Source organism: Doryrhamphus excisus, linkage group LG21 (genome assembly GCF_037039965.1).
Source record: "Doryrhamphus excisus strain RoL-2023G ecotype Guam linkage group LG21, RoL_Dexc_Guam_v1.1, whole genome shotgun sequence".
NCBI lineage: Eukaryota > Metazoa > Chordata > Actinopteri > Syngnathiformes > Syngnathidae > Doryrhamphus > Doryrhamphus excisus.
The window spans coordinates 13,046,125-13,061,528 of NC_136377.1; the positions used below are offsets into that span (position 1 = coordinate 13,046,125).

Genomic DNA, 15,404 nt, shown 5'->3' on the forward strand with positions numbered 1-15,404 from the left:
GAGAAAGAAAATTTGAAATATTTATTGCACCCCAGACTGATCAGGAAGGCGGGTTTAGTTTTAGGGAGAGGTCTGAACATGCTTATAGTAGAAGGAAGAATGAAAAATAAGATAAATGAGTCTGATCACAATGATTCACACAACATACACTGGCTTGAGATTCAGCAGTAGTAGCATGGATTTCAAGTTTACGTATACAGTAAAGTCTCGTTATATCGATATTCTCGGGAGTCAGAAAAAATACCGATATAACCGGACTATCCATATATCCGATCCTGCGCCGAACTGCATTAAAAGTGGGCGGATCTTTGATATGGCATGTAATTTTCTCCTTGAGTTCATGGATTGCGTATCTAGCATGCTTTTGTACTACACTACATTTTGTACTACAATAAATAAAAATAAACTTACACTGTAGTGATTACCGGTTACCGAGACATAATTCACCCCGGAACTATCGATAGGGAAGGTGTTGCCACCCGGAGGGGTAGGCGCGAGGGACGGGTGTTTTCCGCTGTGTGTGCTGCACTCTGGTGGTGGAAGTGTGAAAAATAAAGTTGACTGGAAGCAGCCGTTCGCCGTGTTCTTTTTTGGTATCGAAATCCTTAAGCAAAGATTGATTTAAGCTGCTTTTGTATCGATATAAGCAGACCAAATTGGCTGGCGGGAGATGAAAAGGGCATCCTAGTAACCGGATTATCATAATAACCGGGTATCGTACTAACGGAACTAATTATATCATAAAAGACTAGAAATTTGCCGGGAAATGAAAATAGTATGGTAATAAGTAGTAATTCGTTTTAACCGATATCGATATAACGAGACTTTACTGTATTTCCTTCTCAGCATTTGGATTTCACTGCCAATTTCAACTTTCAGGATCTTTGTTGGCTAATTTGTGGAGGCTTTTTCCATCGAAACAAAGTGTGTGCCAGTTATCCATGACAGTGACATCCCAAGCTCCTGCAGCAGTATAGAAGGCTCTTGATTGACTGTTCTCGGCCATCACATTCACCTCCATCAATTTACAAGACTTCTCTAACACCACCTGCACAAACATACAGCAGTTATACCGCCATTAATTAATTAATGTTTTTTTTTAATTAAAGACGAATAGGTAAATGGCTACCTTAGCAAGCGTGCTCAGTAAGCTTTTTCCAATGCCAAAACCTGATGAAGAAATCCATGTGAGGGGTCATATACAGTAGAAAGTAGTCACACATTTTAAAATATGCTAATCAAAAAGAGCAAATCAAACATTCAAGTAAAAGTGAAGATACTAGTTTACCTCTGAATCCTGGCATCACATACAAATCCTCCAAAAACACTGCCCGTCCATTCCACGTGCAATATGTGTAATAGTAAAGAGCGACACCAACTACTGTGAATCCTAAAAGCGACATGAGGAATCTATTATCCAAAATGAAAAATATACATATTCATACTATTACAGGACAAGTCTGAGGAAGAAGATGTTTACCTTCTTTAGATTTATTCTCCTCAGGTACTTCTGCAACCAAGGATTCAAACAAGGGTTTTTTGCCAAAACCATCCTGCTCAAATTCTAGAGTAAAAAAAAAAAAGACACCACTTTATCAAAGTTTATTCAGCTTTTGGGATCTAACCCTGTCCATGTATTTTTTTTTACTACCACTATATACTTGTTTTCAGCACACTATATTACTATTATTATTGTATTTACAATGAGTTAACATGTGTAGCCCATCAATCATGCATGTGTGTCATTCCCGCAGAAGATGCTGAGCCAACTGCGGTCACCACACAGCGTTCCAGTACCATTCCAAAGCTACAATCTCGCAAATGCTTGATAAGGTTTATACATTTGTTGATGAGTATTGTCATAATAGTGTTTCTTTTCTATATGCATATTTGATACGTTCTATTTTTTATAAATGTTGTTACAGTGCTGTTTTGTTTTGCACTGCTCTGATGGGGTGTGGCCAGCGTACTTTGCAATTTTTGTGAGCAGGGAGCCACACCCACGCCTCCATCCCTCCCACCAGTGCAAGTGGCAAAGAGGGAAAGAAGAGCGTGAGATGGTTTAAGACTGCAGAGTGTCATCTTAAAAAATCAAATGAATGCGCCTTTAAATGCGCAGGGCCCAGTGCACACCATGTAGCACCACCTCTGTTTGACCGGCATATTAAACACGCTAGGCTATTCTCGGCATCGTGCTGGTGTTCCACCTGCATTCATGCTCTGTTGTTTGCCAAAAAAGAGAACCTTTGACGGTATATTTTCTTTGTCTCCTATTTGGCGATGACACAGCAGGAATGCAGGTGGATCACAAGCACGATGCCTGGTTTAGCCTGCTGCTGTGTTTAATGTAACTGACAGGTGCCGATGGAATGTGTCCCGTGAGGTGGCGCACGTGGATGATGTGTATTGTGGCCTCTGATGAGCAGTCCGGTAGGCCCTGCGCATTTAAAGGCGATGAGAGGCGTTAATTTGATTGGTTAAGATTACACCCAGCTCATGCCTTCTCTCCTCCCTCTTTGCCACTTGCGGCAGTGGGAGTGGCGGAGGCGCGGAGGCGCGGGTGCACACACTGCGCTGTGCTATGCCGTTCACAAAAAACTGCAAAGTGCGCTGGCCACACCTTGTTGGTCTATGAAAATAGAGCCCAATGTCTTGACATCTTGGGGCAACACTCCGCCAAATAACTATGAAAAGTCACATGTGGCCCTGAGTGGTCTGGGCTGATGCTAGCTAGACCACATAGTTGAACTTGGAAACCACTCGCAGTCAGCGAGAGCAAGAAAGCTGCAGGCTGCACAATACTACAGCATGTTGGAACCCAGATCCAAACTGTCTTGTAAACTGTACAAGCACGCTCAGGAGGCACAAGGCAGGAAGAAGCATTGTCATTTAGAAATCTAAATGTTGAATCAGGTTTAATGAAAAAACATCAAGAACAACAAAAGGTTCTGTTTCTATTGTGTTAATGATGTGGATGTAAGGCTTTACTGTTTATATGAGCAAATATTACCTTCATAAGACAGTACCACCTTGTTGGCCACTTTTTCATGAATTGCCAACTCCTGGAAACAAAAAAAGATTTTTCTAACAATCTGAACTTAAGACATGTCACATCAGTTATACTTATGTGTTTGTGTTTTAGATGTATATATTTACATTACCTCAGACTCACCCTTATCAGTCTCCATATGTCTTTGCAGTCTGCTTTAACTGCAGGGCGAATGGTGAAGTTCATCTTTACAGCAGCCAGCTCCACTTTATGGATTCACAGCATTCAACAGCAACCTGGAACATTTAGTACTTTTTCACAAACAGGAAGTTCTCATAACACAATTGCCTTACCTTCAAATTAAAAGTCATATTTTTGTGACATGTTTTAGATTGTTAGTCGCTTACCCCTGGTCTGCAAAGGTTTCTTGTCTGCAGGTCTCAAGAAATCCTCTTAGTGGGATACTTTATATGCGCATATACACCTGGTATATCAAACTCAATCGCACAGGGGGCTAAGCTTATCCGACATTAATGCTGTTTGCCCGGTCAGTGTGGGCGGCTTCTCGTGCTGTACAATCTGGCCATGGCTAACACATTTCCCAAAAAAAGTTAATGCCTCTCGTTTATACTAACATACTTGGGAAACAGTTCGGCCCCCAAATGAATGTATTTCATCTTTTCACATGGTTATGATAAGAACATTATTCATCCCACACAGTAGTAATAATTCATATTACATCAGCTATACAACACAAAATAGTGCCTTTAACAAAAATAAATGAAATCTTTCCAAAAATGACATAAATGAAGGCATAAGAAACACAAATGTATTCTTATATAAAATATAAGACACATAACACATGAATTATCTGCTCAGGTATGGGTGGGGTAGCCAACAAAACAACAGTACTCATTTAAGAGTATTAAGTGAGAGGCTTTCACTTTAATGCAGACCCACAAATTCATAGTACTCAACATGCAATTTGACTCCTGAATATGCTCGTATGCTCTCCATTTTGTTACATTTTCAGTTTCAGTTTCAAGTTCAGTGTGATTTACAGATATGTAAATGTGTATCAGCTTCTCTACTAGTCCTTTCTTGGGGGGGGGGGGACTGACAGAAAATAATTGAGAAATACTGCTTGACAACAATTCAACTCAACTCAAAAGTTACACATATTGGTATCAGTTGATATCGGAATCGGAAATTTAGTACAGATACAATACACTTACATATGTGTATATATTAGGGCTATCAATTGATTCAGTTGTTAATCACATTAACTCATGATTAATCACATTTAATCACAGATAGAAATAAGTCAGCAGGGGGAATCTTTTTGTGGTAAATGATTAAATTAAATGGCGCACAAGTGGTTAGTGCACAGGCCTCACAGCTGGGAGACCCTAGTTCGATTCCACGCTCTGCCATCTCTGTGTGGAGTTTGGAGTAGAGGTTAATTGTTGACTCAAAATTGTCCATAGGTATGAATGTGAGTGTGAATGGTTGTTTGTCTTTATGTGCCCTGCTGGCGACCAGTCCAGGGTGTACCCCAAAGACAGCTGGGATAGGCTCCAGCAATGTAATGTCATGTAATTTCATTATTCCTCTTTTCTAGTTTCAATAGAAAATTCAGATAGAGACCAAGTGTATTTTCTTTGTGGAACCTCACAGTCCCCCTGAGTAAGATCTGGAAGCAGATCTTAATGCCATCAAGGCCTAGGAGCAGCTATTACATCATTCTACCAGCCCACCAATAGCAAAATGGATTTTCACTAATTTGTGGATCTTTTTTTTCCTTTTCCCGAGACGCTTTTGTAATTACCAAATTAAACGTCAGGGAGCATTGTGGGCTAATTTGTTCAGGCTTTCTTCCTCAAAACGTTGTGTATGCCAGCCCTCCCTGACGGTGATATCCTGAGCTCCATGAGCAGCATAGAAGCCTCGTGATTGACTGTTATGGCCCAACACATTCAACTCCATGATCTGACATGACTTCTCTCTGGCCACCTGCGCAATCATAGTAACATTTTCATCGTTTTTGTCAAATCATTTCATACATTTCAAAGAAATATAAAGGTTTACCTTAGCAACTCTGCTCAGTAAACCTTTTCCAATGCCAAACCCTGATAAAGAAAACAGAACAGAGCCAATGTTGTAATAACAAAAGGAGCAAACTGCTCAAACAGCATTAATAGCAGTGATGAGGTCATTGTAAACAATACGGCAAGTGTAACACGTATGAGTTACAGTGGTATTTCCAGAAATGTTTACAAGTCATTTTTTTGCAAGTCCAAGTCAAACCTCTAAAAATAAATCTCACATGTCTCTTCGCTCCTACAGTAAAGTCTCGTTATATCGATATCGGTTATAACGAATTACTGCTTATTACGATACTATTATTTTACAAATTTCTAGTCTTTTATGATATAATTAGTTCTGTTAGTACGATACCCGGTTATTATGATAATACGGGTACTACGATGCCCTTTTCATCTCCCGCCAGCCAATTTGGTCTGCTTATATCGATACAAAAGCAGCTTAAATCAATCTTTGCTTAAGGATTTCAATACCAAAAAAGAACACGGCGAACGGCAGCTTCCAGTCAACTTTATTTTTCACACTTCCACCACCAGAGCGCAGTGAAAAATAAAGTTGACTGGAAGCTGCCGTTCGCCGTGTTCTTTTTTGGTATTGAAATCCTTAAGCAAAGATTGATTTAAGCTGCTCGACATTGTTCTATACTATAGAACAATGTCGAGTGCATTATTGCCCACTTTTAATGCAGTTCGGCGCAGGATCGCATATATCGACAGTCCGGTTATATTGATATTTTTTCCGACTCCCGACAATATCGATATAACGAGACTTTACTGTATTATCCCTCCTTTTTGTATTAGTATGATATCAGTACCAATTAGCTTCTTGTTCACTTGATCACTTTAAACAGAGTACTGCAATGCAATATGAAGAAATGACACAAACATTTCCTTGATAGCAGGGTTTAACACGTCAAAAATGGTGTGGAAATCAAAACAACGGTTTACCTCTGAATTCTGTCATCACATACAAAACATCCAAATATACTGCCCGCCCCTTCCAGGAATTGTATGTATAGAAATACAGTGCCACACCCACAGTTGTGAATCCTAAAAGGAATGTAAAGAAGCTATTATGCATAGAATACAACTTCTCCCATCATTACAACACGTGATGAGGAAGACAATTAGAGGAAGACAAAATATACCCTCTTTGGATTTATTTTCCTCAGGAACCTTTGCAACAAAGGATTCAAATGATGGTTTCTGGCCAAAACCATCCATCTCAAATTCTACAGTAAAAAGAAGAGGTGCAGTTTTATCGCATTCATCGCTAAGTTATTAATGCAAACACATGACGAACACAACACCACTCAATCAACACTTCAGTCATTTTCAAAGTGCTGTATGAATTTTAAAAAAATGCTAGCATATTTGTAGCATTTTTATCATAAAGCTACATCATGTCATACTGTATATATTTGCATTTAGATATTACTAAATTAGCTAAAATGTTAACATGCTACCAGTTAGCAAGTAGGGAACGTTTCAAGGCAATTCTACAGTGCCCCTACGTCATGTAATGGATATTTTTACACTTTGACATCAATAAAATAGCAAAAATGATTAAAGGCTAACTGTTAGCATGCTAGCTTCTAGAAAGATAGCAGTAAGTCTTGAAAGTGTGTTCCCAAAGTGGGGTACGCACGTCAATTGCTATTCGGGGTATGTGAATAAAAATTAAAAAACAATTAGTACCTAACATGACACGCCCTGTGTAGGCTCCTGTGTGACAGCTTGTTTATGTTCCTTGTTTTGGGCTTTCGGTTCTGTTTGGATGCTCTTATTTTGTATTAACTTCCTGCTTTGCCCCGTTTTCCTCTGTTGTGCTTATCACCCACACCTGTCCCTAATTTCTGCCGTGTCTATTTAGTTCAGGTGTGTGCGTCTCCCTTCCGTGGGCTCATTGTCGTTTGTTGGTCTGCTCTCCTCATTTGCTGTATCCTGCTGCCGCAACTAACACTAAATGTAAATCTTTCACCTGCATTTGGTCCTGTTCTCTGCACCACAACGCCCGCAAGCCCCATCGTGACATAACACTCACGATTACGAATGTACCTGAACGCCACGGTGCAAGGAGGACCGCAGCCGGAAAAACAGGAAGCGTCAAGTTGTTTATTGCTCAGTGTCCATCATATCAACAAATAAGTACGTTTGAATGATTATTTTGTCAGTTGCATTCGTGTGAATCCCAGCACAGCGGTGACAGCCAATTACTATGAGTGGAGATTTACCCGACATGAGACTTTATCATTGGACACTTCATACTCAACAGGCAGGACCAAACTAGCAAATTGCTATCAATGCTGAGCTAGTTTTGGCGCATTCAGGTGCATCACGTAACATTCACGGACACGTGGAAATCAACAATGAATACTCAATACTCAACAATAAGACAATGCTACACAATGTTCTACTTGTAAATGACGTCAATGTTAAACAAATAGATTTTTAGACGGATGCTACTTTAGCAGCAAGTACCCAAAGTACCAACAGTCCTAGCCAATCTCAAATACATAAAGTCTAATATCACATATTACCTTCATAAGACAGCGTCACCTTGTCAAGCTTTTTTTCATGAATTGCTAACTCCTGAGGGGAAAAAAAAACGATTTTTGTAATATTTGGAAATTGAGACATTACAGCAGTGGTATTAATTGTTTTTATATGTATACTTCTATTATGCTGCATATTACCTGTGATGGGCCACACTCACCTTTATCATTCTCCACATGTCATTGGAGTCTGCTTTTGTCGCAGGTCGAATGGTGAAGTTCATCTTAACAGCCAGCTACACTTTCTAAATCCATACTAGATTTAGAACCATCACCAGCATCGACCTGGAGCTTTTATTCCATGCGATATGCACAAAGTGCTCACAACGTATCTGTATTACCTTCAAAACAAATGAGGCAAATATTAAACCTGAACTAGTGTGAGCTGATGGCAATGTCCAACTGGTTTAACACGGATCCTTTTATGTCAACAAATATAATAAGATGTAAGTAAACATGCATTTAATTAGTAAATAAATGTGGTCTCTTACTTACCTTTTGGGGACAAACAGTAATGGTACTTGTGGGCAGGGCAGTTGACAGCTTTGGCTGAATACGGACTCACCAGATTATCATATTATCATAACATAATAACACATACTTGTTTGACCTTTTGGCGACAGCCGTTGCGCTAGCATGAATTAACTTGACACTCAAGTTGACACACAAAATAATGTTGTGAAACCTCACGTTTATACATTCACACCTGAAGGAAGAATGGGAAAACTACTGAGTATAAAACTATGGTGTGTTCAAGGATCGCCTAACAAAGTGGTTATAAACGCTCAAAGACACATAAACAAAACAACAAAAAGTATGGTCTCTTCCAGTATATTATTCTTCCAATCAAACAATAGCTCTTGTTTCCAAAATTGGTATGCATTTACACCAAATTTTACATACTTACTGTAGGAGCTATTTCGTAGTGTGTTCCTAGGTTTCTAATATCTGTTGATTTATTTTTTGTTGTTGTCTTGTTTGGATTACTTAATAATATTTTCTTGTTAGTTATTTATTTGTTTATCTATCATATTTAGTTGGGGTTAATTAGTAGTTAATTTGTGGGTTTATTTCATTGGATGATACTGTTGTTTTTATTGTAATGATGGTGATGTTTTGCTAAAGTTATTATTGATGGACAATTTTGTTATTGAATGTAGTTATTTTTTGTATTCATTTCTTAGATTTGAAAGTTATTTTTAACAATAAATTTTTTTTACATGTTTTTATTAACTACAAATGCACTTAAATCACTTTAAGGGTACCCATTATGCTTTTCTGACCTATAAATGTAGTTACAATGTTATATTATTGTATTAAACAATGCCAAAGTTTGAGGTTTGCACATTTGGAAGTGAGCCCTGAAAAAAGTTTAGGATGGCTCAAAAAGGCGAGGTAAAACTGCCCCTTTGTGATGTCACAGAGGGGCGGACTTCCTTATACAGTGGGGATGCCGGGGGGCGGGCCATGGCTGGAATAAATTAAAACAGACCATTTTGGCAGGAAGCACAAATCAAAGGAAATACAACTGGAATAGGTGCAGATTGTGGAATTTCTAAAAAGTTTTCTGTGCAGGTTATTGTGTGTAGGTGCTCTATAGGAGTCCACAACTAGTACTAATACAAATGGTTGAAAAAGGAGCATAAGTCCCCTTAAAATTTTCTTGGGATCTGCTATTTATATTAAACATGTACTTACACTATCCCCATGAAGTTATCCCACCTTTCCATTCAAAAATATTTTGATAAACTTGTATTGTCATCAGAATTGTAATACTTGAAGGATTAACTTTACTTTGTTCGGCTTTGCTTGTGGGAACATTAGGGACAAACATCATAAAGTAATTACTTACCATGTTGAATGTAAAAAAAATAATAATAATTGAAGGGCAATATAATCACACATCCAGAAACAGTAATAGAAATACAAAGTCAAATTTATTTTTTGAGTTAAAAAAAAGCGCATCAGTTTGAGTCAACATCTGAAATGCCACTGAGTGACTCATTGCTGTGCATTAACATATTTACACATTACAGTCAACACTCCAGAGTTTTTGTTTTAGCCCAAATAAATGTAATCTCTTGTGATAAACGTCAGTGTGGTGACTGTGTACTCACACCAGGAGACTCCGATCGGTCAGTCTTCAGCCCGGTTTCTAGTGTTGAGGAAATGGGAGTTGGTATCACAGAGCTCTTATTCTCCATGGTAGAAGAGGCGGACGAAGGCAGTGACACCACTATGTATTTCTGCATGGGTCGTGAACTTGGAAGTGCCGGGCCGCTGCCAGGTTCCAATTTCACCAAGGGCTGCAAGGTCGAAGTGGCGCTGGGTACGGTGCTGGTAACTGTCGAGGCTGACTGGGAAGAGCTGATGGTGATTACCTGCTGGATACAATACATTCTTCAATAATAGAATTTGTGTTTGTGTGGCTACCGTTTTAACTGAAAGAGTCTGAACAGTCTCTGTCGAGTATGTAAATGCCAAAGTACCTGCTGTGTTGAGGCAGATCCAGCACTGGTTCCCATAACAAAATACTTAGTTGCAGGGGGCGATGGCTGTGATGGAGTCCCCGGTCTTGGTGACATAAGGGTAAGAGAACTTGGAACCTTAATGATGCTGGGAGTGCGAGGACCTGTCGATCCACTGAGTCCGCTTTGAGAGACAGAGAGGGTTGGGCGAGGCTGCAAGGGGCTCACAATTAGAAACGAGACCCCGAAGAGTGGGACAATCTTGATAAACCATCATAACATCCAATGCAAATGTACCTGTGTTATTGTTAATGTGGTTCTATTGACTTGCTGGGCCTGCATCGCAGCTTGGGTCCGGGCCTTCACTACATGGGAGCACAGCATGGGTGCGAGGTAACCGTAGTCTGTCCGATATTGTTCTACATTGTCAGGTGGAGGTCGTATCTTGGCAATGACACTGGCGCAGTGTTTCTTAGGAAAGCAAACAAAACGGTTTTGTATCGTCAACATAAAACCAAAAGGTCTGCTCCACAAAATAAAAGTCATGCTTTGCAATCGAGATGACCTGAATCATCCCCATTCTAAACAGAGATAATCAATAATTACCAGTAAAAGGCTTTGAACATGATCTGCCCCAATCTTATCAATGTTGGAGATCACCGGTCCTTCCATCACCGCTTTGATGCGAGCGCCCTCTACAGCAAGTCGAGGAAGGATCAACGTCTTTATCACCTGCAGCGACACAAGTAGAATGTCTGAGCTGAAGGAAAGATTCAGGAACCCTAGCAGGAATCCAAACTGAAACTCACATCAGGTCCCAATTCAGCAAGCCCGGCAATACAGCCGTATCGTGTGGTCCACTGGGTTTTGTCGTCTAGCCAGCTCTGAGAAAACAAATCAAGTGGAATTTATGTGGAAAACACAGTTGACTTTACTGCGGTGACAACTCATTGAGGGAATATTGCAAAGATTTTGGACTGTGCTCTTCTTACATATTTTAAACCAGACAATAAATCAGTAATAAACAAAACTCACCTTAGTGAAAGTCTTAGTGATGCGAGATTGGATGTTGTTGGTCGTGGTGCTGAAGGTTTTACAACTCTGTGCCATGAGACGAGCGGCAAAGTCACGTAAAGCCCAGTGGTTGTCAACATCTGGTCTCAAGCACAGCTGCTTGCTCACTATGCATGTCACCACAGCCGGTATCAGTTCATGCAACTGAAAAGAAATAGAAAAAACTGAAACAATAGATATAAAATATATACAAATATATTAAAACCAGGACTGTCAAATAATTAAAAATGTTAATGAGATTAATCACAGCATCATTAATCATTAGGAACTATGTCTGAAATATGCCAATTTTTACTGTGTATAATGAAAGATAAAATAAATATGTTACATAACTCAAAAGTCTAAAATCTATTTGTCGCTTTAATAAAAGCAGAACATTCGAATCACGCTTTTCATACTCTTTGGTTATTGTGACCAAAGAGGGGTTGCGTTCAAAGACATCACGTAATTTAAGGTAAATGTACTTGTTTTCAGTGTATTTTCCTGCATACTTTAAATGTAGCAAATTGTACATTTGAATTAATGTTAATTATTGTTTTATTGTAATTATTTAATTAATGTTCGGAGTGTCCCTGAATGCATCGTGCATTCCTGTAATGAGAATGAGGAAGTGTCCGAGGGTGAACGTACTAAAGTGAGTGAGTTGGCGATACATACAGTATATGGTGTTGGAATGTTACTGCTGTTGTTCAGGTCACAATAAAGTTAAAAAGAGAGAGGCAGACTGTGTATGACTGCACACTGTGCTTCTGTCTGCCATCATAACAGAGAGGTGTGAATGCGTTGATTACACTAAAATAATTTAACATAATTAATGAAATAAATTAGTTACCGCTGTTAATGCGTTATTTGTGACAGCCTTCATTAAAACTAAAACCAAAAATAAAAAATACGCACATATTTTTCCAAGTATAAAGTGGGGTTGTCCATCAGTGCTTTGACCATCCGCATGAGGTAAATCAGGAGAGCCAAGTTGTTTTGCACCACATTAACACGAACCTGCCAACCGAGCAAGAAGTCAGAACATCTAGCATGTAATATTAGACAATCATGTGACATATGTCATATTTTCAACACAAGAGGTGCTTTAAAAGACGCTCACTCCTTCCGAAATGAAGGTGCTGAATCTTGGAAGCATCTGATACAGTCCAGGGTCTGTGGCAATACTTTGCAAGGCTTCCTGGATAAACAAAGAGACATTACATGAAAAATTTAAATTGAAGGCTCCAAGGAATACATTGAAATGTTTGAATACATAAACACTAACTAACAGGATGTCCACAAAGTATCTTTACAATTGAACAAAACAAGAGCCATTGTTGAATGATGAAATAGGTTAATGATGAAACTAAATCAAGGGAAAAAAACATATCTTTAACATTAAAATAGAAATAATTTTCATATATTTTGCTATTTGTCTTTGTAATTTAAAAAAATGTACAGAGACTTTATGGACACCCTGTATGTAGAAATGACATACAGCTCTTTTGGCTTCACAGGAGCCAACACATGCTTCAGTGATCTCCTTGTAGTAGAGCTGCTGTTCCACAGAAAGCTCATGGGTGCTGCGAGGTTTGAGCCTTATTGGACCCTTTTCTTTTCCTAAAAGAAACACAATAGCGGATGAATGAAGACAATTACTGAGAGAACATTGGGGGAGAGTGAATGCAATATCGGAATACAAACAAGATACCGACCTTTACCATCAGCCGATGTGCCCTGACTCTTGCCTTGAATTGTACCCTCTTCCTCTTGGCCGGGTTTGACAACTTTGAGGGGTTCCGTAGATTCAGCTTTTTGTTGCTCTTTTGGTGCTGAAAGTAGTACATTTCAATTAAAGCTTTCTGATGTATCGCACAACATTGCAACTAGTCATACCTGGTGGTGGATTTTCAGGAATAGAAGGTTGAATCCCTTCAATACTTAACCAGTGGGCTGAAGGAAAAGCAGAAACATGTAACAACTGAGACCTCATGCAGTGGAATGGATAGAGTATGAGTCAAACTGTACCAATATAAATGTATTGATTAAACAGTATTAATATAAATGTATTGATCACTTGTCACTAAATACTGACACGTGTTGGATCTTAGACATCACTGCAGGCACCCTAGTTGTAAAATAGTACCAAATAGTGGAACATTTTCTTTTTCTTTTGGGCTACGTATCACAACGGTTTGATGGGAAGAATTGTGATTCTTTTAGGAGAGACGCATCCCGCTGATAGATGGCAGAGATGCTTCCTAATAAATAGAGGTTGACCCCTTCATGACAGGCCAAATAGCAGCTGTATCAATCATGTGACTGTTAATTAAAGCAATACAAGTATTGAGGCGAGGTTTTGCTCTATGAGCTTGACAGATGCACGGACGCATCAGTGTTACCAGACACATCACTGCATCGAGTGCAAAGGTTTCATACCTTTTAACGACACATCTAGTGGAACTCTGGGCAGTGGTGTGTTAATAATGTCACTAAGGTCCACTTCCTTCTCCTCATAGAAATGAAGTTCTCTTCCACCACCACTTGCAAAACGAAATGGGATAAACTCTTGAGACTGGAATCCATACAGGGGCTGCAAAGACAAAAATGTACTTGTATTATACACAAAAAAAGACTATATATTACATAAGAAAGCAGGCATGTTGTGTCTTACCTCCACATTTTTAAGTTTCAAGGCATTATCAATGTCATTGGTGGTTAGTTTACGTCTCTTTCCGTGATGCATAAACTTCAAAGCATCCTTTAAAAAAAAAAAAAAGTTGACAGCAACTCAGAAGCAGCACATATGATATGAGCACAGCTTCACTCAATAAAACGTTGCCATTCTTCCTCCTAATCTCTGCTTTACCTGTGTAATTTCTTTAATTCTGTAGCTGACCTCTTCACTTAGGGCTGAGCAGCTGTCCTCCTGTAGCTGGCCCACTCCCACAGACTCTGCCATCGCCTTCATGGACTCTGTGGGGAGGACGACCGAACACTGCTTCTGACGCCTTTCTTCCGCCATAGCTAACAAAATACACAACAAACATTAGGTACATATTGAAAATGTAAAGCATTTTAATAAGAAGAAGTGTAAGCTCTGAAAATGAGTGAGAGACACACTACACAAAAGGAGATAAGTAGAGGTAGTGGGCTGCACTAGGAGGCCGGAGTTCGATTCCACCCTTAGCCATCTCTGTGCGGAGTTTGCATGTTCTTCCTGTGCATGCATGGCTTTTCTCCGGGGACTCCGGCTTCCTCCCCGATTCCAAAAACATACATGCTAGGTTAATCGGCGTATGAATGTGGGTGTGGTGTGAATGGTTGTTTGTCTATATGTGCCCTATGATTGGCTGGCGACCTTTCCGGGTGTACCCCGCCTCTCGCCCCCCCCCCCCGAAAACAGCTGGGATAGGCTCCAGCACCCCCGCGATCCTCGGATAAGCAGTAGAAAATAAATGAATGAAAAGAGGTAGTGAGGTAAAAGTCGGAATGTGCTCATTTATTAATATATATTTAATAATATTAATATATTTAATAATATATTTTGCTAAAAGAAAGTATCAAATTTATCTGCTTATTGAAAAGATTTAACTCATTGAAAAGAAACGAGGAGATTACACATTTAAACTGTCTGGTTCTGTCAACTAAAGGCGGGTCAATTGCAAAAACAAACTACCGACACAGTGCACATATCACAAGTCAATACAACACAACTAAAATAACACAACTTCATAACCAAACCAAAAACAAATTCTTTCGAATGTTCTTACTATGCGTATTGTTTACAACTGAGATACCCTAGTCTGAATATGCGTTAATGTGTTAGCTTGAAAGCTAACTCAAGCAGCTTCCGTGGACCTTTTTCCAAGTTACCTGCATCAAGGATTCTCCTTTGAGTGGGTGAGCAGGAACGAATACCAGTACTCACTAGTACGATATGCGACGACACATGATCCTCAAAGTTAACTGTTTATGTTATAATCCATTCTCTGTAGAAAAAACAACCGAGAGGATGGCGGTTAGCAACAGGAAGTTCCATTCGTGACTGAGCGCTTGTGTTCCGTCGCCATCTCCAGTTAACTTCCGGTTGTTTTATCGCGAGACTACAGTTATGTGCCTGATTGCAACGAACGTCTTCAAATCTATTAACCCAAATATTTTATTTTTTATAATATTTTACCAGGGAGCTGAGCAGGACGTGTTATCATTTAATTAATATCCCGATAAATAT

At 39.3% G+C, this 15,404-nt stretch overlaps 3 protein-coding genes across 7 annotated transcripts; all 3 read right to left on the minus strand.

The window, feature by feature from the left end:
- Positions 1 to 108: 108 nt before the first annotated feature.
- LOC131138106 (thialysine N-epsilon-acetyltransferase-like) lies at positions 109 to 3,286 on the minus strand. 3 transcript variants are annotated; one of them, XM_078787702.1, is made up of 7 exons: positions 3,173 to 3,286; positions 3,011 to 3,062; positions 1,481 to 1,564; positions 1,289 to 1,390; positions 1,130 to 1,170; positions 833 to 1,048; positions 109 to 195 (listed from the first exon to the last, which is right to left on the minus strand). In XM_078787702.1, exons 1-6 carry the CDS (start codon positions 3,233 to 3,235, stop codon positions 869 to 871), a joined length of 522 nt encoding a protein of 173 aa, XP_078643828.1. In that variant the 5' UTR covers positions 3,236 to 3,286; the 3' UTR covers positions 109 to 195; positions 833 to 868. The 3 variants fall into 3 exon arrangements, with proteins under 3 accessions (XP_078643828.1, XP_057942727.2, XP_057942728.2); XM_058086744.2 differs by lacking the exon at positions 109 to 195 and having other exon boundaries at positions 506 to 1,048; XM_058086745.2 differs by lacking the exon at positions 109 to 195 and having other exon boundaries at positions 506 to 1,048; positions 3,162 to 3,279.
- Positions 3,287 to 3,826: 540 nt separating this feature from the next.
- On the minus strand, positions 3,827 to 8,002 carry LOC131138535 (diamine acetyltransferase 1-like). Its single transcript, XM_078787716.1, has 6 exons — positions 7,808 to 8,002; positions 7,632 to 7,683; positions 6,240 to 6,323; positions 6,040 to 6,141; positions 5,078 to 5,118; positions 3,827 to 5,002 (listed from the first exon to the last, which is right to left on the minus strand). The coding sequence occupies exons 1-6, from the start codon at positions 7,868 to 7,870 to the stop codon at positions 4,829 to 4,831; spliced, it is 516 nt and encodes a 171-aa protein (XP_078643842.1). The 5' UTR covers positions 7,871 to 8,002; the 3' UTR covers positions 3,827 to 4,828.
- A 1,562-nt stretch (positions 8,003 to 9,564) lies between these two features.
- On the minus strand, positions 9,565 to 15,247 carry taf6 (TAF6 RNA polymerase II, TATA box binding protein (TBP)-associated factor). Of its 3 annotated transcripts, none has more exons than XM_058087040.2 (15): positions 15,047 to 15,247; positions 14,040 to 14,197; positions 13,845 to 13,931; positions 13,610 to 13,763; positions 13,067 to 13,123; positions 12,886 to 13,002; positions 12,669 to 12,790; positions 12,291 to 12,368; positions 12,086 to 12,187; positions 11,150 to 11,332; positions 10,924 to 10,998; positions 10,721 to 10,846; positions 10,412 to 10,585; positions 10,136 to 10,327; positions 9,565 to 10,030 (listed from the first exon to the last, which is right to left on the minus strand). In XM_058087040.2, exons 2-15 carry the CDS (start codon positions 14,193 to 14,195, stop codon positions 9,740 to 9,742), a joined length of 1,914 nt encoding a protein of 637 aa, XP_057943023.2. In that variant the 5' UTR covers positions 14,196 to 14,197; positions 15,047 to 15,247; the 3' UTR covers positions 9,565 to 9,739. The 3 variants fall into 3 exon arrangements, with proteins under 3 accessions (XP_057943023.2, XP_057943024.2, XP_078643728.1); XM_058087041.2 differs by having other exon boundaries at positions 9,565 to 10,027; positions 15,047 to 15,246; XM_078787602.1 differs by lacking the exon at positions 15,047 to 15,247 and adding an exon at positions 14,288 to 14,447 and having other exon boundaries at positions 14,040 to 14,223.
- Positions 15,248 to 15,404: the final 157 nt, after the last annotated feature.